This window comes from Bubalus kerabau, chromosome 9, assembly GCF_029407905.1.
Source record: "Bubalus kerabau isolate K-KA32 ecotype Philippines breed swamp buffalo chromosome 9, PCC_UOA_SB_1v2, whole genome shotgun sequence".
Classification (NCBI taxonomy): Eukaryota; Metazoa; Chordata; class Mammalia; order Artiodactyla; family Bovidae; genus Bubalus; species Bubalus kerabau.
The window spans coordinates 90,037,746-90,065,057 of record NC_073632.1 but is presented as its reverse complement, the minus strand read 5'-3'; the positions used below and the strand labels follow the sequence as shown (position 1 = coordinate 90,065,057).

The 27,312-nt window shown below is 35.0% G+C and overlaps 1 protein-coding gene across 10 annotated transcripts in view; it reads right to left on the bottom strand.

Moving 5' to 3' along the window:
• UTRN (utrophin) overlaps window positions 1-27,312 on the bottom strand; it is a 565,993-nt gene that overhangs the window by 244,127 nt on the left and 294,554 nt on the right. For all 10 annotated transcript variants that reach the window (XM_055535865.1, XM_055535867.1, XM_055535866.1 and 7 more), the window contains one exon: window positions 24,737-24,926. In XM_055535865.1, coding sequence (XP_055391840.1) covers window positions 24,737-24,926 — 190 coding nt within the window. The remainder of the gene's footprint in view (window positions 1-24,736; window positions 24,927-27,312) is intronic.

Sequence of the window (27,312 nt, the reverse complement as noted above, 5' to 3'; positions counted from 1 at the left end):
CTTAAACTGAGCATTAGCTAATTTTAAATGATTGCTTTCTCCTCCAAAGCTGCCAATATTGCCAGCAACAGATGTTGTTACTGAAAATGCTAATTATTATATGCCCTAACCGCCATCTAGCTCTCTCTCTGTCTCTCTCTTTTTTGTTTTGTATTAGCAACTACATCTGTGCATGTATAAACTGCGTATGATTTGAAATTGTGTTTTGTGTAGGATGACATCACAAAACCAATATAGCAAAGAAATCACTTATTTTTTCCCCCAATATTAGATACTGTTTTATAAATAGTACTGAATAAAATGAAGTTCATCTATGATCTCTGACTTTGTCACATTTCAGGTCAATGGGTTATAATCAGAATTTATTTCCATTAAGTTCTAATAAACAAATACCCTCAAAATATCAATAAAATGTTAAGACATAGAAAAAGGTCACAAAATACATTCCATGTTTAACTTTCCAAGAAAGAGTCACTGCCATATGAACTTAAATATCATTAAAACAGGTATACACCTTAAATATTACTCTTTTTAGCAACTCAGAAAGGCAAACATTTACAAAGAAAAGGGAGATCCAAAATTAGACTAGACAGCTGTCTGAACCCTAAAATAATTTCTCCTGTTTCATTTCTAAATATCTTAGATACCAAAAAACTTAATTAACCTGCATTTATACTAATGAAATCTGAAAATGAAAATTTATCACTTTATACCTAGTATTAAATTCAGTTGTTAGATATAAAAGATTGAAGGTTTAAAAAAACACTGCACACACTAAAGTTAAAGGATTCTGAGATTCGATACCAAAAACAGGTGACACAATTAATAGAATATTGATTCATTTCTAAGTAATTTTCTACAAGTAGTTGACAGGTTATTTCTTGCCAAAGTGATGATAAGGGAAAAGTTATTCAGTCATAATGAAAGAAGAATGGGAACAGATCTGGAATTGAAGTTTAACAATGATATTGCAGGGGAAGTTCTATTATCAATGCCCTGCCTAGCAACTGATATTCTATCCTAATTTATTCCAAATACTTTTGAATATCTATTATGTGCCAATGCTGGCTATCAAGGCTGTGATTTTCTGTGCACAGCAAACCTTTGACAGATGCACTATACAATTTTGATGCATAGAAAATCTATTTTTGTTATAAATTTTGTACCCTGCTGTTTTGAATATAACTGTCAGAAATAAGTGATGAATTGAGTAAGTCCTATGAGTTGGTACAAAGGCAATTCAATGAAGTCTAAGACCCAGAGATAATATAAAACTCTTGCCAAAGAGAGATCCGTGTTTACTGTGAACTTGGAAGAACTTTTTCAGGGCAGTAGAATTTTACTCGATGGCAGCAGAGCTGTAGGGGAGCCAAGGATAGACAATGATGAACGGATCTTTCCATAAACAGTGCAAGAGACTAGGCTCAGATCAAATACTTGCAGACTTTAATTTTCATCTCTCTCTCTCCTTCTCTCTCTCTCTTTTTGGACTACAATTGCTTTACAATGTTGTGTTAGTTTCTGCTATACAACAAAGTGAACCAGCTGTATGCTTACATATATCGCCTTTCTCTTGATGTATGTATACATATATCCCATCTCTCTTCTACTTCCCATTCTTCATTCTTTCATAATTATGATGCTCTTTCTGAAGACCATTAGGGGAGGGACAACTACAGCATTTTTGAGAGAGCTCCTACATTTGCATGTTATGTAGGACTCTTGCCATGTAGAGTCTGTCTTATGGACAGCTCTTGGAGATATGAATTACTATACCCCCATCCCACCCATCTAGGTCATTACAGAGCACCGAGCTAAGCTCCCTGTGCTATACAGCAGGTATAGATGCAGAGGAAGACAAAAATCTATATTCTAGAAGGCCTTATATTTCAACCATACCTAAAATCACTTAATTCAAACATTTTGTTTATTTAAATATTATGAGAATATGAATATTGATACCCTATTCCTGTGTCAGGAGTGGACTAGACCCTTTCAGAATTAATTTAAAATATATGTAAATTCCCAAGGAAATATTAATTGCTTAAATAAAGCTAAGACTATGCTTGTAACTTCTGCTTTTATATTGAGGACTAACAGATATATCTGCAAATCAGCATCTTTAGCAAACAGTGGAATATCTGATCTTTTTCATAGATGTCAAAACTTTTTACTCTAGAAACTGAGGCATGCGATTTTGTTCTCAAATACCCAGGAAACTACTTCATAACTTCAGTGATGGAATTGCTTTCTAAGGAATTTGAATCCCATAACATCAACTAGATGTTGGCCAGGTATTGATATATCAAACAGATATAAAACAGCTCAAAGAAAATTGAAATTTTTTCATAGACAAAGGGCCAAATAAATATAAGAAAAAATTCTTACAGGTCGTCAGTGATTTCAATGTAAAACTATCAAATCAACATGTATCTTAAATTATAAAATTCATGGCTCACAAGAGTATGATGAAATCAGTAGCCTCATATATTCAGTCAGTCCAGTTCAGTAGCTCAGTCCTGTCCGACTCTTTGTGACTCATGGACTGCAGCACACCAGGCTGCCCTGTCCATCACCAACTCCTGGAGCTTACTCAAACTCATGCTCATTAAGTCAAAGACGTCATCCAACCATCTCATCCTCTGTCTTCCCCTTCTCCTCCCACCTTCAATCTTTCCTAGCATCAGGGTCTTTTCCAATGAGTCAGTTCTTCACATCAGGTGGCCAAAGTACTGGAGTTTCAGCTTCAGTATCAGTCCTTCCAATGAATATTCAGGACTAGTTTCCTTTAGGATGGGCTGGTTGGACTCCTTGCAGTCCAAGGGACTCTCAAGAGTCTTCTCCAACACCACAGTTCAAAAGCATCAATTCCTCGGCACTCAACTTTCTTTATAGTCCAACTCTCACATCCATACGCAACTACTGGAAAAACTAGAGCTCTGACTAGATGGACCTCTCATACATTATAGGAGCATATCTGGGAACAGTCCACCTGCCAGTGTACAACTTTTGATCCAGCAGAACGACTTACATGAATTCATCCTAACAAAAAATTACAGTCCACTAGAGTCAGATCTTTGTATAGAAAGAATCCACTGCAACATTATAAAGTCAAACAGAAAAAAGGCATTTTTCCAGTTTACAAAGTACAATGGAATATCTAATAGTACCATAAAAAATCATGATTTTTTAATATAAAGAAATATAAAAAAGCTTATAAAATACTATTATGAGAGGAAGAAAGAAATCAGTATTCAAAAAGACAAAAGCACGATATAAAATGATTCCAAATTTGTATAAATATGCTTTACATAAATACTTTTATACAAAGAAAAGTAAAGTTAAATAGAGAAAGGCAATAACTTCCCCTCCTGAGCAGCAGAATTAACTGGTAAGTTTTATTTTCTTCTTCCTTTCTTTCTGCATTTTACAAGAAGAGCACTTTCTCTTTAATATATTCAAGAGTAAAAATGTAAATGCTATCTTTAAAACTAATGAAATCTGTTTCAATTTGCCAAACAACATTCAAGGTGGTTTGCTATATATATGCACATACGTGTTTAAAGCTGACTGTCATTACTGTCTTTGATGACAGAATAATTTTCAAATTTTAAGAACAATTTTTATACCAACTTTTTCAAGGTGAAAAACCAAGGCTCAGCAAGGTAAGTGCTGTGACCAAGGTAAGACCATTTCACTCAACACAACACAACTTTTGTGTCCAGAAAGATGATCTCGTCATTCCCCTTCCAAGGTTCCCTCTACTATCTCTTGCTGCTTCAGAAGTAGTCATTCCACTGTATCTGGGGGTGAATGGTTCCAGGACTATTAGAGATAATAAAATCCATAGATGCTCAAGTCTCATATAAAATGGCATAGTATCAACACACATCCTCTCACCTTCCCACATACTTCAAATCACCTCTAGATTATTTATAATAACATGCTGTAATGTAAATCCTATGTACACTCTTGTAAGTACAATTTACTATGTAAATAGTTGCTGTGTGTGTGTGTTAGTAGCTTAGTCGTGTCTGACTCTTTGCGATCCATGGACCATAGTCTATCAGGCTCCTCTGTTCATGGGATTCTCCAGGCAATAATACTGCAGTGGGTAGCCATTCCCTCATACAGAGTATCTTCCTGACCTAGGGAATGAACCCTCATCTCCCATATTCAAAGGCTGGGGATATCACAAATTCAAGTTATGATTTTTGGAAATTTCTGGAATTTTTTTCTTTTCAAATATATTTGAGCTGTGGTTGGTAGAATCTATGGATGCAGAACCTGCAGATAACAAGGATCAACTATATCTTAATTCTTTATTTAGCCTCTCAAAAGATGTTTTCAATGTAAAATGATAACATGGAGAACTTTTTAAATGAGTACCTCCTCAATTCCTTCCAGCCCTAATCTACCATCCTATTTCCTGATAAACACTTGTCCTAAATAGGTATATACCAGGAAATGGGGTGGTGGAGTCCAGGTCTTCAATTTCTGGTTTTTATTAAAGCAAACACTCTACTATTTTACATCAGTTTGAGCCTCAAATGAGATTTCTCCCAGATTGCAATAAATATTTGCTAATTTTGATTTAATTTAAAGAGCAGGGAGGTTAATCAAGAGCAATTAATCAAGAGCACAAACTACATGTTACAAATAAATAAATATGTTTTGAAATCTCACAACTCTTCCAGTTATTTATAGTCTCAGAATATGCCATTTCAATTCAGTCTTAGAAAATAGTATAAAATGTGTTCCATATAATTTTCAGCAAATAAGGAGCAACTCTAAGGATCAACTATTACAATTTCTATCTTTTCTTCACCAGATGAGAAATTTCAGTTTATCTGGCAATGCAAAAAGTATTATGGATATTGAGGTATAAAAGACAAAAAGCTTAAAAATAGCACATGTCCTGAAAGAAACCACACCATACGTGATTAAGTCATATTATAAAGCAGCAGCTTTAAATGTCAACTCATAAGACATGGGAAAAATTAAAACAAAAAGATGCAAATATAAATAGTTTTTATAATAATCTACCAGGAGTAAATTGCTTTTGTGATAAAGTTTGTGTGTCTTTCCCAAGACAGGATTAAGAAATTAAGAATTTCATCTTGATAAACTTCTAACTGAGATAAATGTGAAAGTCAAAGACATTATGTCAATACCCAAAGTGAAAAGGCCCTCCTCAACAGAAGTTATCAGTTCCAAACAGGATTTGGAAAATCTTATTAAATAGGGGTGCAAATCAAACTTTCCTATTAGACTGAATTTTTAAAAATAAATGCTTTCATAAAAGACAATCTTCTTTCTAATCTCTATAGGAATTACTAAACTATAATAAATGAGGGTGTCAACACTACAGATTTCCTGCCTTGGGAAGTCACAAACTTGCAGCTTTTGTAAAAGGAAAAATGAGAATTTTAAAATGCCTTTTGTTCAAATTGAAATGACCTAAAAGAATGAAAAGCTACAGAGCAAATATTGACCACCAGGTAAAAAGTCAAGACACTTTTCAACTAGTTTGTATTTGTCACAGTCTTAAATTGACAAAATGTGAAAAAAGCACCAAGAGGGCAGTTGCATTTTTTAAAAAGATCCTCAACAGTTATGTCTGCAGAGTTTCAAGTAATCTCTTCAACCATTATCAGAGTAGAGTTGCTGCTGCTTTTGAAACATTTTATCAATGGCACCCCACACCAGTACTCTTGCCTGGAAAATCCCATGGATGGAGGAGCATGGTAGGCTGTGGTCCATGGGATCGCTAAGAGTCAGACACGACTGAGCGACTTCACTTTGACTTTTCATTTTCATGCATTGGAGAAGGAAATGGCAACCCACTCCAGTGTTCTTGCCTGGAGAATCCCAGGGATGGGGGAGCCTGGTGGGCTGCCGTCTATGGGGTCGCACAGAGTTGGACACGACTGAAGTGACTTAGCAGCATCATGAAAATACCCAAGCATACAGAATAGCTGAAAGAATGGTATACTGCCATATACTGACAACCAGACTTAACAACTGGTAAGCTGTTACCATATGGGTTCTAGCTAAAGAGATATATTTTATTTATTTATTTTGGGGAATCATTTCCAGATAAATCATTCATACCAAGTACTTGATTCAACTGATGTCTGTCCATCTCAGGAATCTATAAAATATACTTTTATAATACAGTCCCATTAAACCCCCAAAATAGAATATACCCTTATCAAAACAGTTCAACCACTGCCACTATTAATAGGTCCTAGGACAAATCACTTAACCTCTCCAAGCCTCTGTCTTCTCATCTTTAAAAAATGAGGGAGCTAAACTTGAACATATCCAATGTCACCTTTGGTTATGGACTTCCTTGGTGGCTCAGACAGTAAAGAATCTGCCTGCGACGTGGGAGACCTGGGTTCGATCCCTGGGTTGGGAAGATCCCCTGGAGGAGAGCATGGCAACCCACTCCAGTATCCTTGCCAGGAGAATCCCATGGACAGAGGAGCCTGGCGGGCTACAGTCCTTGGGGTCGCAAAGAGCTGGACACAACTAAGCACAAGCACTTTTGGATACAGTGTTTATCATCTCAACACTGCAAGAAAACTGCTCTCACTGGTTTCTTCAATCTTGATATGAAATTCAGATAAATCTTAAAACACCTAAAAGGTACAAGACACCTGGTCAGAAGCAGTCCTCTCCCTCAACTCTCAGTGCTGTGGATGCATTTCTGGAAATCACTCCAGCTTTAAAGCAAGGATGACAATGGTACAAGTAAATTATTGAACCATTTAATTGTCTTAAAGTATTGATTCTCAACTACATGAGATTTCCCAAGATTTTGGTTTACATTATAATTTCTCCAATCATTCATTAGCTTCCTATCAAGATTCACTGCTCAGCTTTTATAAATAAGCATAAGAGGTCATTAGGCTTCCATTAGAAGCAATTATTTCAAAAAGAGCAAATGTTCCCTTTTTTCTCGCACCACATCACCTATCTCCCACAACGACAGGCTAGGTAATGAAGAAACCTAGGGTTTGCTTCAATTATCAATGCAGAACAGCACTCAGTCATTACAGTCATTAATTCAAGTTATTCACTACCTATCAAAAACCTCACTCTCAAAATAGAGATTAGGCCAAAATCATCTGAGAATCATCAGAAGGTTTGATTATTGAAATTCAAGAAAGATCTTCCCCTGAGACTCCCCAAATCTAACACATGGCCACCAGCATCTGAGATAAAAAGTACACAGATTATAAAAATTATGGCTGCCCTAATTTTGTAATTTTTTTTTTTTTTGCCATGTTGCATGACTTGCACGATCTTAGCTCCCCGACTACAGACTGAGCCCGTGCCCTCAGCAGTGAAAGCACAAAGTCCTAACCACTGGACATCCAGGGAATTCCCACTGCCCTAATTGTAGATTGAACAAAAATGTCAGAATATTTCTTTTCACTAGATACTGCGGCCTCAGGGGCCATTAGTCACACTCAGAAGACACGGTCCCTTTCATGTAGCTCCAATGGGAATCTAAGTTGTTTGGAAATTGTATGATTTTGCTGGCAGAGAATGTACCTTAAAATGGAAGTTGGCTTGGTGCCCTAGAAAAGAAGAAAAATGGAACAACCCTGCACTGCAGAAAGAGGTGGTTGGTATGCAACATTCTGCCACCTGAGTTGAGACAAACGGAAACTTTTAGCTAACATGTTCTTCCATTATTTCAAAAATTAATCCAGCAGTCAACAATAGTAAAGCATGTGAATAAATACTGTCATGGTTTTTGTTTACTTGGAGAATAAGAAATTACAGAAAATCTATACATCAGTGTCTCTTTTGCTGTCTCATCCACAGGGTTATTGTTACCATCTTTCTAAATTCCATATATATGCTTTAGTATACCGTATTGGTGTTAGGGTGGATTCATTTTGATATTTGGCAAAACTAATACAATTATGTAAAGTTTAAAAAATAAAATAAAATTAAAAAAAAAAAGAAATTACAGAAAATCTAATATTTCCATTTAGCAATACTCTAGCCGTACATAGCGGATTCATGAACATTGACTTATCAATCCTATACTATCTTTCTAAAATAAATAGAATGCGTATTACTCCCACTATGTAGAAACTGAGGATGGATATACCACTTGAATACTGCAATAGATCAGAGAGCAAATAAGACAATCAAACAGAGGTCTTCAGATCCCAAATTCAGCATGTTCCCCATGATATTTCACTTTTAATATACTTTAAAGAACTAACATGATAAATAAATTATACATTTTGTAGTTTACAAATTATTTAGCAAAGAGTGCTGGGCATGGCAACCCACTCCAGCATTCTTGCATGGAGAATCCCCATATACAAAGGAGCCTGGCAGGCTACAGTCCATGGGGTCATAAAGAGTCGGATACAACTGAAGCAACTTAGCACACACAGCACAATATAAAGTTTATAAATTGTTTAACCAAAGCTATTCTAATTATTATTAACAATTAACACATTCCAAAACTATCAAATTCTGTAAAATGAAGTCATAAATTTATCACAATAAATTTGAAATATCTTTCCAATTTTTTAAACCTAACATTTATGGTTTCAAACTCTTACTCCCAATCTAAAGCTAAAAAGTAGAAAAGGAAGAAAGTAGATTAGTGGTTGCCTAGGGCTAGAAGGATATGGCTTTTCCAGTAGTCATGTATAGATGTGAGAAATGGACCATAAAGAAGGTTGAGCGCTGAAGAATTGATGCTTTTGAACTGTGGTGTTGGAGAAAACTCTTGAGAGTCCCTTGGCTTGAGAGTTCCAGAAAAATATCTACTTCTTTTTTTTTTTTTTTTTTTTTTTTTTTAATTTTATTTTATTTTTAAACTTTACATAACTGTATTAGATTTGCCAAATATCAAAATGAATCCGCCACAGGTATACATGTGTTCCCCATCCTGAACCCTCCTCCCTCCTCCCTCCCCATTCCATCCCTCTGGGTCGTCCCAGTGCACCAGCCCCAAGCATCCAGTATCGTGCATCGAACCTGGACTGGCAACTCATTTCATACATGATATTTACATGTTTCGAGACAGCAAAAGAGACACTGATGTATAGAACAGTCTTATGGACTCTGTGGGAGAGGGAGAGGGTGGGAAGATTTGGGAGAATGGCATTGAAACATGTAAAAATATCTACTTCTGCTTTACTGACTAGGCCAAAGCCTTTGACTGTGTGGATCACAACAAACTGGAAAATTCTTAAAGAGATGGGACTACCAGACTACATGACCTGCCTCCTGAGAAATCTGTATGCAGATCAAGAAGCAAGTTAGAAATGGACATGGAACAACAGAATGGTTCCAAATGGGGAAAGGAGTATGTCAAGGCTGCATGTTGTCACCCTGCTTATTTAACTTATATGCAGAGTACATCATGAGGAATGCAGGACTGGATGAAGCACAAGCTGGAATCAAGATTGCCAGGAGAAATATCAATAACCTCAGATATGCAGATGACACCATCCTTATGGCAGAAGAAAAACTAAAGAGCCTCTTGATGAAAGTGAAAGAAGAAAGTGAAAAGTTGGCTTAAAATTCAACATTCAGAAAACTAAGCTCATGGCATCTGGCCCCATCACTTCATGGGAAATAGATGGGGAAACAGTGGAAACAGTGGCTGACTATTTTTGGGGGCTCCAAAATCACTGCAGATGGTGATTGCAGCCATGAAATTAAAAGATGCTTACTCCTTGGAAGAGAAGTTATGACCAACCTAGACAGCATATTAAAAAGCAGAGGTATTACTTTTCCAACAAAGGTCTGTTTAGTCAAAGCTATGGTTTTTCCAGTAGTCATGTATGGATGTGAGAGCTGGAATATAAGAAAGCTGAGCGCCAAAGAATTGATGCTTTTGAACTGTGGTGTTGGAGAAGACTCTTGAGAGTCCCTTGGACTGCAAGGAGATCCAACCAGTCCATCCTAAAGGAAATCAATCCTGAATATTCATTGGAAGGACTGATGCTGAAGCTGAAACTCCAATACTTGGGCCACCCGATGTGAAGAACTGACTCATTGGAAAAGACCCTGATGCTGGGAAAGATTGAAGGCAGGAGAAGGGGATGACAGAGAATGAGATGGTTGGATGGCATCACCAAATTGATGGACATGAGTTTGAACAAGCTCTGGGAGTTGGTGATGGACAGGGAAGCCTGGTGTTCTGTAGTCAGTGGACCGCAAAGAGTCAGACATGACTAAGTGACTAAACTGAACTGAACTGACGGCTAGGAGGATGGAGGAGAAGAAATAAAGAATCCTCATGAGTAGTGGGTTTCTTTTTGGGGGGGAGTACAAAAACTTTAAAATTTCATTTGTAGCAATAGTTACACAGTCCTGTGAATATACTAAAAAACACTGAATTTTATACTTTGAGTGAATTGTATTGTACATGAATTACATCTCAATAAAGCTATTTTAAACAGGAAAATAAGGAGTCAAAGTAGAGCATTTTTACTTATAATAACATTACAAATCTAAGAACAAATTGAAATTTGGATTATTTATTCAACATTTATGAATACTTGTTCTATTCAAAACACTCTTTTAAAATAAGATATGACCCCAAATTCAGGAAATTGACAATACTTCAGAAAGCAAGATGGAGAAATAGTGAATTTTAATACCAGAGAAAGTTCAATATAAACTTTATAAAAAATAAGTACACATAAAATGTAATGGATACTAGAGTGACCCCCTGGAAATTTAAATATGTATCCAAGTATCACTTGGCTGTGTGATCTTGGGAGCATAAAATAATATATTAAAGCACATTAAGAACAAAGCTCTACATAAACGTAAATGCACTGTTTTCTCATAAATAAAATGAGAAAAATGGTAAAATAATTTCTACAATTTTTATATATTCTAAAGTTTTATAAGTCTACAATTTAGATTAATGCTAGACAAACATTTCTATCATGAATTATTTTTCATTTTTGCTTGAAAAATTGTGTCAATATCTCATCAACGGAGTATAACTATTTTTGTCACTATCTTACCGAAATGACTCACATCCAAAGGAAGGTCATTTCATTTAAGGGAGACATTCAGAAGAACTGTTTTCTTATTTCAAAGATATGACTATTGAATAATTTCAATATTATTCAATAATTTTTAATTTTAGAATGCTATCTTGGAAATGCTCTCCATGTTTGAATATCTCCAATATTCACAAACAATTTTTCTTTAAAACTGGTCTAAATTTTGGAAAAAGTCAAAAGTCAATGACATTTGACTGGCATTCAAAACAGTAATTCTTTTTATTAAGATGAAAATATTGATAAATGAATTTCATAGCCACTTCTGAAAAACAAGTACCCAATGTTCTCTGAATACAGTAAGCACACTTCTATTGCCTATGTCTTTGCTCATTGAGGGGTTTATTTCCAGAATGCTCTATTCAATTGTACCTACTCTCAAGATCTCTATTAAATTTTACCTTTCTCTAAACTCTTCTCTTATATTTTCAAGTCAAAATATACTCTCTACTATGTTTAAACAGGTTTGAACTTTATTGTATGCTATTTGTCACATTCCATTTAGACAGTGTTTGGGTTCCCAGCACAGCGCCTGGAATTCAGATAGTTTGGAATAGACTATTTGGTCCCAAAATTCAGTAAATCAGTTAACATCACTATATTTTAGTTTATATTATACAACATGGTTTCATTTTTCATCTGAAAATTTCATAAAATAGTTTTAAATGATATCACCTATTTTCTGGGAAGATATAGGAAAGGAAAATTCAAGCTGCCAGTAGGCATGTAAATAGTTTGTCTTGCCAGGGGGAAATTTTGCAATATATAGGAAATGTCATTAAATGCTAATTTGATCCAGTTATCCTATTCTATAATGCAAATATATCCAGGAGATAATCAGGATGGTCTCAATGATTTATGATGATGTTCACCACAGAATTATTTATCATGAAAACACTGGTAATAACCTAATTATCTAACCATAATGGATCCCTTAAATAAATTATCCTTCAATAGAATTTATATTTACCCCATTAAAAATCACAATACAACAAAATGTTTAATGACATGGAGAAAAATTAATGGTGTGTAATGTTTGGACGTGAGTTTGAGTGAACTCCGGGAGATGGTGATGGACAGGGAGGCCTGGCATGCTGCGGTTCATGGGGTCGTAAAGAGTCAGACACAACTGAGCAACTGAACTGAGCTGAATGTTTAAAAAGAAGGTTATAGAATTCCAGGAAAAACCTAATCATAAATAACAATTCCTTTGCTTTCATATCACAATCACACAGGCATGAGGGTTGCAAATTGCCCAGAAGCTCCATGCTAGGCAGGCACACGCCCACCTTCATTTTTAAAAAATTCTGAATTCTGAGTAAATATGATTTCAGATAATGTTTTCAAGTAAAAAAAATGCAATACTTTTGGTACAGAAACTTTAAATTATGAATCAAAAACCAAAATCAACTGTATTAATTTGCATTAAAATGAACCAATCTAGCTTCCTAGACCCACAAAATGAGCCTATTAAAAAAGCATCCAATGAACCAATTTCAATAAGAACAAAGTCTTTATCCTCTTAGAGTTATATAGCCAGAACTCAAATATCAAAATATCTTTAAAAAGAACACTTTTCACTTTGCTTAAACTTCCAGGAGAAAACAACTACATCTTCACCTCACAGAACTGGCAGCAATAAAGCATCCATTACAGATGATCTGTTTCCTCATCTGTAAAATGAAATGGTTGAACTCAATGGTTTCCAACATCTCCTCTTGCTCCAGGATTCTCTAGCTCATGTCTTAAAGGATACTGCTAACTGCTGCTAAGTCACTTCAGTCGTGTCCGACTCTGTGTGACCCCATAGACGGCAGCCCACCAGGCTCTCCTGCCACTGGGATTCTCCAGGCAAGAACACTGGAGTGGGTTGCCATTTCCTTCTCCAATGCATGAAAGTGAAAAAGTGAAAGTGAAGTCCCTCAGTCGTGTCTGACTCTGGACCCCATGGACTGCAGACTACCAGGCTCCTCCATCCATGGGATTTTCCAGGCAAGAGTACTGGAGTGGGGTGCCATTGCATTCTCCGTAAAGGATACTAGCAGAAATTTATATAACTGAAAATGAAATGTACATAAATTTAGAAATAATACTATTACTTAGTTAATGTGACTTCTCTTTCTATACCTTCAATAATGCAAGGTTCATTTTAGTCCAGTATAATTCCTAAAACTATCTGAAGTTAAGTGTAAAAAGACACTGAATCTGGAATCAGAAAGACTGTGTTTAGTTTGGGTTGTACCACATATTAGCTGAGCAATTACTGACATATTTCTTAACCTGCCAATTTATAAAATCTGTTTCTCCACTTGCTAAATGGGAATAGTGACAAATTTCTTTCCTACCTTGCTCTTAAGGAAAAATAATCATGTAGTAGTTAATTAATGCCATATGTATTAATGATGACATATATGAGAAAATACACTGTAAATTCTCACACACTCTAAAAATAAAAATAAACTGCACCAGTAGTAACAAGACTTTTTTCAGTCATGGAAGCTTGAAGTTATTTTATTGCTGTGTTTGACCACTTTTCTTTCAATTTTCCTAAAGCAAAAGTAAAATAGTCTATTGTGGAAACAGTTCAATGTGTTCTTCCATTTGATTCTTTTCCAAAATTCTTACTTAAGCTTTATCTAGCCATACATTCATAGTGGCTTATTATTTATTAAGCATTTAAAGGTTCTTTCTGCTTTTATAAGTGAGCTTTGTTATAAATTAATCTTCTAGAATTTCACAGAACTGAACAAACTAGAAGAAGAAAAATGAAAAGAAATCCTCTGATGCACTTCATATGCTTTCCAATTTCAATTATTTGGATTCATTTACCTTGCCCAGAAATGAATATACTTTGTGAAACTGAGCAAGCTACCATAGCATGAAATTTTCTCTATTCTTCTATCTCTGTGGTAGGAGTTCTACTAATTGCTTATTTTAGGGGGCTAAAAATAAACTACCAAATATACCAAGAGAAGCAGGAAGTGCTCACAGTCACTACTAAGGGGAGTGGATAATATCTGTACATTTAAAAATCTATCAGTGCATTCCTCTTGGAAATTTCCCCTTGAAGTTTAATAAACTTTATCCCTAGGTTAAACGCAAATCACCAATATTTTAGTTTAAAATTTCAATACTCTAAAGGAGATCTTTTATCCGTAGTCATAATGCTATACCAATGCTGTCAAAATGGCTGTTTGTCCCCGATTTCTAGATTACAAATCTAGACTTAAGCAAATAATGATATCCTGGCTGTTAAAAAAAACAATTTAGAAGGCAACCCTGTTGAATGGTTTCAATTATTTTTTAGTTAACTGGAAAACCATTACCTCATATCTGATTATACTGCCTTAGCTAAAAGTCACTAATAGCATGAGTTTTCTGATTAACAAAATGTTAATTTGATAGCTTTTTAAAAATAATTTTGAGATACACATTGACTTGAGGAGCTATGTAAAATACAGATCAGGAAGTCACATAAATAATGCCACTGCTTTTGGAAGCCAGAAGAAAATATCTGATGACAAATAGGGAGGTAGATACTGTCTTTCTTGACCCGCTGCACTTTAAGCTGTAATCTGAACCCATTGAGCAAGAAGAAACACAGTGAGAGTAAGGAAGGTAAACTTCCCAGGTGTGCATACAGCCTTGAGGCCACAGACCCAGCACACTAATGGAGATGGGCAAGATGTAAGTCAGTCCTTCCACATTTGGCATTTTCCTCCCATTAAATATCTCAGCCTTCCAAAATTTTTGAACTATCCAAAATGTGTTTATCATATAACCAAGAAGAGACAGTCTTTTTGTGATCAACTGGAGTTCTGCCTCCAGGCGAGAGACCATGACTCTGACCATTCTTAGAGTTCAAACAATATGTGTACGATTAGATTATGGAAAGAAACTGAGGGAATCTAAGAGATGACTATCAAATGTCTACATCTCAACACTCAAATAAAGACAAAGTAAAGTTCTATCACCCTAGAACACTGGAGGATTTAATTATTCAACAAATGCAAATTTTCCACCTGCAAAAGAGGACATTTAAGGGAATAAAAAGTATTAAATTTAGCTATATGGAGTGTAAATCATTTGAAGATATGCCATTCCACTCTCTATATTCTTTAAAAATGCATAATCAATCTTACCTACCTCTAAATAAAGGGGTCCCCCATATGTAGATGAGAAGTGGTACATAAACTTAATTCATCAGTGAATCTGAAACTCTATTCAGAGATTATGCACCTTGTTTTCTGGCACCATAAGCTTCCACATAGCTCTGTGTTGTCTACACGCAAACACACACACTACATACAATGCAAGACATTTGTAGACATCACCTATCAATCCTGATTTCTGGGTGGCATCTTCCCATCTCTGTTGTTCACAAAGTACTCAGAGGCAGCTGCTCTGGTACCACAGAAGACATGGTTTTTCAGAGAGGACTGAGATCAGTACAGTTCTGAAAATCTGAGTCCTCCAGAAGACTAGGCTAAGAATAGTCAGAGATTCACTGTAAGGATGAATCAGTAGTTACCAAAATGGTGTGCGTATATATCACATAGGAAGAAAAAGGCATCCATCTGGGTTGCAAGAAGAGAACAGTAGAAAGTATACTCTACTAATTTTTTAAATGCTTAAATCATGAGGAATCCAATTTATAACACTAATTTTATCTCTTTCTCATTTTTCTATAATGGTTAATATCTCAATCTACTTTACAAATAGTTGCTTTTACCATGTCCTCAAATATTTCCATAACAAATATTTTATGAAAGTTGGCACTAAGGAAAAGAATGGCACTATAAAACATAAATTTATTCAGCTTCTAGTGCAAAGATTTAGTGATGAAATATCCCCAAGTAATCAGATAATGAAAACAAATAATAGTCCATTTTATGTTTTAATCATTTACATTTACCTTTGCTTTTACTGTACTCTATTAGGAGAAAAAAATATCTTGATAGTCATTAATATTTTAAAGGAACTAAGCAATCAAAACCAAATCTGGAAAAATTAGCATCCAGCATAAGGTGATTTTAGGTCATCAGGGTAATTTCAATGTTGTTAATTATACCTTCAAGTAAGCAGCACTTATTTTTCAGTTTCCCGTCTAAATTTTATGTATAACCAGAAAGAAATATTTTAAGTGCCAAAAATACTAGTGAAAGTGTAAATAGGTTAAGAGAAGGGAAAAAGTATATTTTAACTCCAAGAATTATAAATTCCAAGTGCTTCTTTTCACTCCTCCCTAATCTTCAAAACATACAGAAAAAAAAAAAGAGAGAGAATATTCAACACAAATTTCCAGTTCTGTTCGTACATAAGCTATTTTCTTATAAATAAAAGGTATATAAATATAAGCAAAAAAAGAGACGGTATCAGCAAGGAAAAGGTCCGATGAAAGGCTGAATTTCCACTTAATATGTAAAAACAGAGATCCTAAATAAAAATTTAAAAGAGGGATAAACTAGATTTCAAAACACAAATATGAATTTAAAATAGTCATTTTCTCAACACTATTTCCAATTCATTTCAGTCTGTAAATGTACTTACAATAGACTGCCTCTATATTTTTACGAAGAAACACTGCAACTTAGAGCATTTCCTTTCTAAGAAACTAAATTTAGAGAATGTAGGAGGTAATAAGGAAGCGATAGTCATGATAGCATTTAAAATGTAAGGCGAAAAAAATTTACAGTGTCTTAAAGTAAACAAACACCAAACTTATTTAAACTTTTAAGTATTATACACAGAACACTACTGATAATTAAAATACAATAAAGTACTTTTGGTTGGTATAGATATTTCACTTATGTCAGTATTTCAGATGGCAGTTGTTTATTAATATGCAATTCTGCAACAAAAATTGTTATTTACATTATATGAGCTAATATAGTTCAGTAATTAAGATCAGTTCTCAAAATATAACCAAGCAAATAAAATATATCCATTACTAAGTGATTTATTTCCTAGTAATTTGCCACTTCCTATTTTAGATATCTAGTTCTTCAGCCAAATTTCATATATCACTGACTTACATTGACACCTGCTGGAAAGTACTGGAATTGTTTATTTCTCATTTCATTATGTGGGCAGTTGTTAATTTTACTTTTGAGAAAAAAAAAATGTGAAAGATAAACAACTGAGAATAATGCAAATTTTAATTTTTTAAGAGAAAAAAGTAACATTTAATTCTAAACATTTAAATTGTAGTGGTTTCTTTAGGAAATTAAAATCTCAAGAAGTCAGCCCAAAGAGTATTTCAGTTGGGAACTAACTTATCCAAGGACTTTATTAACTTAAGTTGTACTAATTTGGGAAGTAATTATGAAACTAAGCAAACTTCTCCAGTATTTGAACTTCTGCCTTTCATCTTAAGACCATCTTAATACCTTGGTCACATGACTTGAGGAAACTATCTAATTTTGTGAAAGTACACACACAAATAGATGAGAAAAAAGATCCAGTTAATGAAACAGGATGTTTTATATATTCATACTTTCAGATACAATGATAAAATAATGAGTTAGTGAATGAGTCTTTCTTCTCTATTATCAAAACTGCCTATTTATGAACTATATAAACATTTCACCGGGATAAATTTATTACCTGAAGTGAACCAAAACATAAAACATTTGAATAAATAATTTATGAATCTTTACAAGTTCAGTTGTATTGTTTTAATGAACTTCAAATGAAAATGCTTCTATTTCTGCAAAGAATGCCCATCACCATAATCTGTCTGCTGAAACTTTTCAAAAACAATAAAAAGATTCCAGACAGAAATACATTTAATTGGCCAAAATGTAAGAAACAACAATATATGATACAGTTAATAGAATTCTGCTTTCCCCTGTCTAATCCACTGCCATATAATAAGCACGATTTAGGTGCTCAGACATGTCATATTTTATAATGTCAGAAAAATAACATTGTCCTAGAGACAGCTGTTTGAATTATAAATGACTTTGGCTAACAAGGCAACAAGATACATTCTCGGGAATGGTACTAAGAACATGATAGGAAGGAAGAATATTGTACTGCGGTGCTGGATAAATTTCTTCAGCATTCCAATTATAACTCCCCCCTTCCTTTTTCATACCAAATCACTCCAATTTCTGACAAAAGTAATAAGAAAGTATGAACATAGTTTATATAAAACAAAACAATGATCAAAAATACAATAACTAACTTAAAAAATATACAGAAGCTCATTCAGTGGTTTAGGATGACGTAGTATTCGAAATTGCAACTGTCAAACAAGTTGCCTTCTCAAAGTGTACTTAAATCCACCTGTCCAAACAAAATTCAGTTCTTCGTGTTTAACTATAGTATATGAAGATTCAGAATTATGGGGGATATTTTACCATGAGATGTGTTTCTCACGGTAGTTTCTAAAATGTGTTTTAATTTTTTAATTGATAAACAATGAACTATAAAGAGATGAGAAGTTTTTAATGAATCTACTAAAAGATTATTTTAAACTTTTTAAAAATCTACTGACATTTATGAAAAATTAATTGCCCATTTAGTATTAAGACCACAAGTACCTCAGAGGTAACAGGTCTTAATGAATGTAGTTTTTGCTATTATTTTCTCCAAACAGTTCACTAGTCCTTTACAAAAAAACAAGATTTTGTCAATTACAAAATAAAATAGGCACTAAAATAGTACTTGCTCCTGATTCTGAAACAAAATGTAATTAAGCAATTCACTTCAACAGCTTCTACAGTCAGTCACTAAGAAAAGGAATCTTTCCTTGATAAGAACCCTAAAGACTAGATTTTAGAGCCCGAGAAACAGTAGAATTGTCTGACACCAGAGATCCTCATTTTCAATCACTCAGTTACCTTACAGAGCTTCTGATACCGAGGAGAAGAAACTGCCATCCTTTGTAAACGATGTAACAAAACCACAACTTTCTGCAGAGATGTTCTCACCACAGCCATCATTTTAAGTTTACCACACTTCTGCAGACACCTCAGAATTTGCATTATAAATGAAGAGCAATGATCATTTCCTCCCGGTCACTGGACAATGATTTGCCAGTTCTCTGAGCATGCTCGTTTCCAGGAAAGCATTTGAAAAATACAGGGGACTTAGGTGCTAGGCAGAAGGAGGCTGGTATTCCTTCAACTTCTTCTCAATTGAAAAAACATATACAAACGCCACCCAGAAAGCCCCCAGCAGATGCACACAGCCAGGACTTGCTCAGCCCAGCACAGCCAGACAATGAGGCAAGTTGTCAGGCAGCCAAACGCTGCCTGCTGCTGGGAGAGGAGAGCGCTCAGTAGCCAAAAAGGATATTAAGTGAAACATTAAAGCTGCAGATACAAAGCAGATATCCCCAGGGAACAGAGATTCAACACATCACCAAGATGCATGCCTTGTAGCAGGTTTATATTAAGCGATCCAGTGGCATTCACTCTCTCACTTTAAAGAGAGATGCGTTCGCTACCCGACTAAACGCAGCTCTGGCTGTGTTCTATGGGATGAGTGAATAGAGCCCATGACAAATCTCGAGCAGAACAGAAGGGGACCTGACTCTAAGGATATCAGGCCAGACGTTAAGTGTTAATAAATACCCTCCACGCAGGTCTCAGAACAAGACCATCTGAAACAAAACAAAAAATACATGCCGGGGACTTTACCTAAGATACCCTAAAAGCAGAGTCGTCCACAGGCTCTCAGATGCCTGCTTAGCTAAGAGGAAAGCCATCAGAAATTAAAATTCTAATGTCAGGTTAAGACTCCCCTAACTACACAGTAAGGTTAATAAAAAACAAAGTCTGTAATTGACTACTAACACTCAAATTACCACATTTCCCCTTAGTATCTTCATGATCTTGTTTTATTTGCCAAAAAGCTGTGGTTTTTTTTTTTTCCATAAAGCTGTTTTAATTTTAGAAGACATGATGTACATGTCACATAGACAGAAGAACCCAGTACAGAATTTTGAGGTCTTATGTTTGTGTGTATATATTTCAGATGCATTTTCTAAATACTTCAGCTTTTGAATACCACAGTAAATATCAACTGACGTAAAGTACTGTTAGGTAATAAGCAAAATAACCCAGAATGATTCCATGACCAGGTTAAAGGGCACAGCCAGAAATAGAAGCCAGACGTTTCTCATTATGTCCTGCTCAAATTAATAACCTGGGTAAGTCTGCATTTTCACCTTTCTGCATCATTGTCATGACTCTTTAAAAGAAAGGCAGCATTTAAAAATATTCGTTTCTCATCTTTTACTTTGTCTGCCTTCTTAATTAATCCTTCATTTTAGCATGATTTAAAGCCCTAAAGTGGGTCTTAGAGGGTTGAGTTTATCAAGCAGCGTTTTTTTGAGTTTCTGTTTGTCTATTTTTTCCCGGCAGCTGTATACTGAGAACCTACACTGCCTCCTTCTGGAGAGTCTACCAACATCAAAATTATACAAAGCCCAACTCGAAAGAGGTCATCAAAGAACGAGGTGATTAAAACTAGCAATTTTTTAGGCAAATACATAGAAACAGGAAGTAGATTAGTGATTATTTGAGGGTCAGAGAATTGGCAACAGAGGATTGACAGCCAAGGGGTATGTGGTTTCTTTTTGAGGTGATGAAAATGTTCTAATTTGATTATGATAAAGGCTGCCCAGCTCTGTGAATGCAGTAAAAACAATTCAATTGTACAACTTAAAGGGATGAAATGGAAGGATTGTAGGGTATGTGGAATGTTAATAAAGCTGTTACAAAAAGTGAAGTTGTAATTCCTGTCCCTGAACCAACAGGTGAAGCTTCCACAGTACAGGTAATACTGCCTGAACACCAGAGAGCTGGTAACAGACAAGATCTGAAATGATCTAAACAACCAAAGTCTACGCCTATGGAAAAGAGGATACAAATTAGGCTGAAAGAGAACACAGGAGACAAAAACAGAATTATCTCAAAGCACATATTATTAGAGAGTAAAAACAGCAACCCCAGAAAGGCAACAGGGCAACAGAATTTTACTCAGGAAAGAATCAAAGCATGTTAATTAATTGGTACTGATAAAATTTAAAGTTTATATTTTGAAATATAATTAAGGAGATGATAATAATATCTTAGAATACAGGCAGGAAAATTAAAGAGTAAATGCATTTGAATTAATAGACAAACTGGGAAATCAATAATAGACTTTCATTCAAAGGCAAAAAAAAAGTTTGTGCATCTTTGGTCAAGTTCTCTCATTTGAATACAGACCCGCAGTGACAACTGTGTGCCAGGCATCTCCTCCTGAACATTCCTCAGATGCCTCATTTCCACACAGTCCAAATGGAACTTACCATCATACTCTGCACTAACTTGCACTGCTTCCCTGACTTTTTCTTTTCCTGTCATCCCCAATCTCAGATTTTGACACCACCTATCAGTCTTCTCTGTCAATAACCCTTCTCCCACCCTTAGTCTATTCATACTATCAAGTCATTAGGTCTCTTCACCCATGCTGCCTCATTTCTAGTCATTTTCATCCCTGACCAGATGGCTGGAGTATCCTGTTTGGCTGTCAGTCTTGCCCAATTCAAACACATTCTCCATAAAGTCATCAGTTAGAGTCCTACAAAATAAAGTCCCACTGTATCACTCTCTTGCTTAACATTCTTTAAAGACTTCTCTTCATTGCCACCAGGTTAAAATACGAAATACTTGGCAAGTCATACAAGACTCTCTATGATCTGGACCACTCAGCTCTCCAAGAGCTTTTGTCTCCAAAAAGACCAGGTTTTCTCTTGCCAACAGTTCTCTGCTGAGGAGAAAAACCTAACCGCCATGCAGCAGGGCAATGAAACATAAATTCATAAATCCAAGTGATCATTTAATTCTTATCAGAAGTGGTATGTATCATGGCATACTCCCAGAAATTAATCTTCATCTTCCCATGTGCTTCCAAACTATGCTTTATCAAAAGTTACCCAAATTCACCTTAAACCAAATACAGAATAAATTTCTTCACCTTCATGAAATATGCCCATGGCCCTGCATCCCACTTTGTTAAGACACAAAGCAAGTACAACTAGAGAATGTGTCATGTAAGCAGTTCTACATAGAGCCCTGGTACACAGAGCACATGCTTGCTGAGGTCCTTATTCCATCGTTCTGTGCACACATGTCCTCCACCACCATCACCACACCAACAGAACATGTATTTTGTAATTCCAAGTGCTTTTCCTCATTCTTTTTCTTCAACAATCTTTCCATTTCCAAATAAGTTTTCATTTTTAACTGCCTGTTCACTCACACAAAAGGAGAGTCATTAAAACAAAAATCCAAAGGAAAATTAAAATTCTATTGCATCAAAAATACTAATCAAATGGTGAGTGAGTGAGTGAAGTCACTCAGTCGTGTCTGACTCTTTGCGACCCTGTGGACTGTAGCCCACCAGGCTCTTCCGTCCATCGGATTCTCCAGGCAAGAATACTGGAGTGGGTTGCCATTTCCTTCTCCAAGAAAACAGTACTAAGTCTAAAACTCATCTACCTATAAGGTACGCAAAGCAAAAAGCAAAGCCATCGATTTTCTTTTTTTAATAAAGTGAAGAGAATGTTTTAAAATTAAGAGCATTTAACAAAGAAGCAAGGGAGTGAAAACTCATGCAAACTACCATAATGTGAAACATCCAAACCATAAATAAATGAATGTGCTTATCTTTAGGTAGAGAGATGTTAATAAGCTTTTAATAAATGCCCTCTTTATTATTTCTTATGAGACAAAATAGATTATTTTAGTGACATTAAATTAGTTGCAAGAAGCATTTACCATTCATGTTATAATGTATAACAGTAACCTCTTTAGTCAGTAACCTCTTTTTCCTGATGCTGGTTGCCACAAGACAAGTAGTCCTGTGTTAGTTATTTTTATTCAGAAAGATTTTAAACATCTCTATTTATATGTATTTTTTCCACAGTTTGAATAATTCATTAAATATTGAGAAGAGTTTTGGGCTATGTAAAAATATATCCCAGGATAAAATGTATTTAAAGACATTATTAAACTCCAAAATAGGTCTGTGTTTTACTGGTGCTCATCATCAAGGTTCACTTCAAGCCTCCTTTGTTCATTGTCTAAAAGTGTTACCTTCTCAAATGCACAACCTGCATATGTTTGAGTTTAACATCATTATATAAATTGAGTATCTGTGAGCATTATTGGGTCAGACTTATCATGAAATCATAAAAAATAATATATTCTAGCATATAGCCACATTCAGAGCTCTCCATAACCCTCTAAACATGAGATGATAGCTAAATATCTTATCAATTAACATGTATAGTGACCTCATAGGACTCCAGAGGGTAAGACAAAACACACACAAAAAGAACAGATTTATCTTCAATATTTGCCTGCTCATTCTCATTATCAAGACCCAAGGGTATTATGTAATGAATCAATGAATAAAATATAAGAAGTAATGTAAGTAAACAGATTTTTGTTGAATTAATCTTGAGAATTCAACCATCAAACATTCTAATAGTCAATATGCATGGGAATAAGTTATTAATAAGTCTATTCCAAAAGGGTCTTTTTAAAAAGTTTATAACTTTTTAATGATAATAATTTCAAACAGAGAAAATTTGTAAGAATTAGAATTGTTCCAAGAAAGTTTCTGGACCCTTTATCCAGACCCAAATATCTGTTAATATTCTGATGTTTTGAGGGAAAAGATTTTCTAAGAAAGAATTCAAAAAAGGTCATCACACTGTATTTCATAATGATGATGTTTTAAGGCCCAAGGGCAGCAGTCAGTATTTACTTAGAATTTCCACACAGAGTTCTGCATAGGCAACAGTACGGAATAACATGATCTCCGCCCTTGAAGAACCACATGATCAACTAGGAGAGGAGGAGACAGGCATCCGATGACAATGGATCATGAGTTCACAAGCATCAGAAATAATACCTGTCAAAATGTTGTGAAAATGACATGGCATAAAGAAGTAATCAGATGTAAAATTCTGGTAAACAAGGAGACTTCTCCAATGAAGTTGGTTTAAGACCGAATTCTAAGTGAGAAGGCCTGTGATTGGCAAGAATAGGTCATTCTGCACAAAGAAAATGGGAAATTCAAGGGCACTGAAGAGTTGCACTTGGGGAGGAAAAAAGATTCAGACATGCTTCATAAGATTCCTCAAAACTTCTTTTAAAGGAAAGATTTTGTATTATCATATTTCATGTGGAAGAAAATTTGAACCTTGTAGTTATCAAGCTAAAGACATAAAAGCAATACCTTCAAGCCTAATATTCTTAGTTGTAAACCAAGCCACAGGGCCTTTGCAGCTTTTATATTAAGTATAATAAATGAAAAAAGAAACAACTTCATATTAAAAGGAAATACCCTGATAAATCAGGTTTCAATAAGGCTAACTGTAATAGGGCTTAAGATGACAGAAAATGGAATAGTTGTGAGCCTGTAAGTCTAAATAAATAATTATCACTTCCATAAAACAAGGTGTTTTTTTTTCCTTAATGATCAACTAAGAGTATTTTATAGACCTCACTTCTGGAAACCAATTATTCACAGAGGAGTATGGATTTCATAACTGAATAAGGTGATAGCCTCACCTTTAAACTGTAATAAATTTTGCATGTAGATGGATCAAAAGAGGATGGCAAAAAATTAAAATAGAAGGCAGTTTCCCATGCACTTGCCTGCATCTGCTGTGTGAGTTCTCTGGCCAGGACAGTGTCCTGAAGAGCATTCTCCCGCTGAGAGGCATCCGCAAGCACATTAACTGTGGTTTCTGCTTCTTGTATCCACTTTAGGAAGTTCTCCAGATCCTTGCGAGAGCTTTGCACTGTCCTTAGCTCAGCCTCCAAGGCACTCTGTCTATCAGCAATGCTGCAAGTAACAAAATGACAGGCACATCTCCATTACTTACAGTGTGACAGGCCACAGCAAGCACACCCTAAAGAAAAATTAACACACAGCCTCCAAGCAACCTTTACTTAAGTACCTAATGTAACTAGGAGATCTGTTTCTATGTGTGTCTTGAATAATCCTTAATAGTAATGTAAATTTTGAGAGGAAGGACTGGGTGAGAGATATAAATATTAACAAAATCATATCCATATCATAAAATAATCATCACATTTTACAACTCATAATTGTACATTAAGTTAGTCCCCATACATTTTATTCTTCCCTGGTGGTAAAGAATCCACCTGCAATGAGAGAGACCTGAGTTTGATACCTGGGTTGGGAAGAGCCACTGGAGAAGGGAAGGGCTACCCATTTCAGTATTCTGGTCTGGAGAATTCTATGGACTGTATAGTCCATGAGGTCACAAAGAGTCGGACACGACTGAGTGACTTCCACCAACACTCAAAAGGTAATATCAATAAATATTCATACATGTGACTAAATGAATTCCAGAAAGAAGTAACATCTGAATAAATGGTTAAGATACAATCAAATTATTTAAAGGACTTACTTTATACATTTTAAACACTTCAGATCAATGCAAACTGGTTCTTTAAGCTGACATAATAATATTCATAAGACATCAGACAATCAAGTTTGTATAAAGCATTCATTAAATCTACACCAAAAATTAAAGCATATATCTTGAAGTTGCATGATGTAAGAGATACACACACCTGTAAACCCAATCTGTAAAACTTCATGTATCTCAAAGCTCCATAAAAAGAAAACAACTTAATTTACTAATGGACACCAACAAGTTCACTTCTAAGTATTTAAACTCAAGAGAACTGAAAATATATATCCACACAAAAACTTGTACACAAATGCACCATTACTTATTTAGAAGAGTCAAATAAAAGAATTGACCCAAACATCCATCAATTGAGAGAGGATGTGCTAAACAAAATGTAGTATATTCATCCATGAAATATTATTGCATCATAAAAGGAATGATATACTGATACATGCTCAATATGGATGGACCTTGAAAGCATTCTGCCAAGTGAAAAAAACAGATGTAAAAGGCCATATATTTTGTGATTTCATGTATATGAAATTTTTAAGAGGACCAAATCCATAGAAGGAGAAAGTATATTAGTTGTTGAGTAGGACTGGAAGGTAAAAGAAAACGGGGATTGACTTGCTAATGGTTGTGGGTTTCTTTGGGGAGTGATTAAATGTTCTGAAATTTAGAGTGTTGTGATGAAGCACAACAGGGAAAAGATACTAAAAGCCACTTGGTTGTACACTTTAAAAGGGTGAATTTCATAAACTATCATAAACTATACCACAATTTAAAAATCAGCACATGTAATAAGATCTTATGTACATGTTTTTTCCAACTGTCCATCCACTCATTCATCCATTCATCATCATCCATCCATCTGTATATACAAATAGAGGGAGAAAGGTCTGGAACACTAACTTAACATTAAAATAGTTCCAGGTGCTGGATTCTAGTGTGGTTTATTTTCTATTAGAACTTTTCTGCATTCTTTGAATTTACAATAAACAAGCATCTTTCTTGCATATCAATAAATGCATTCATTTAAAAAATGGATGAAAATTTTAAATAGACATAGATGATAAATGGATAGCAAAAAAAAAAAAAATCACATGAAAAGATGCTCAGCATCATTAATCATCAGAAAAATGTAAACTCAAACCACAATGAGCTATCACTACATATTAGAATGGCTTTAAGAAAATGACCAAACCAACTGCTGGTAACATTACAAAGTGTAATGACTGCAACTCTCACAGTTGATGGCAGGTGTATAAAATGGTACAGCCATCCTGAAAAAGTCTGGCAGTACCATGCACTTAAAGATACAAGCTAGGAATCCTATTCCCAAGTATTTACCCAAGAGAAATAAAAACACATGTCCACACAAAATTTAAATGCAAATGTTCATAGCAGCTTTATTCATAATGGTCTAAAGCTGATAATAACTCAAATATCATCAACCCATAAATAGATAAATTGGGGCATATGCATAAATGGAATACTACTGAGCAGTAAAAATATAAATGCTAATGAAGGATGCAACAACATGGGTGGAACCTCAAATGCATTTTGCTAAATGGAAGAAGCCAGACATAAAAGCTACATACTGTGATCCCATTTACATAACATTCTGGAATGTCATCAACCTCATCTCAACACTTACTTTTGAAAAATCTCCAACAGTGTTTGGCTGCCTACAGAACAAATTGAAATTGCTTTCCTGGAACTCAATAATAATCCTCCATAACCTATCACTAATTTACTTTTCCAGCTTTACCTAGTACTTCATTCCAA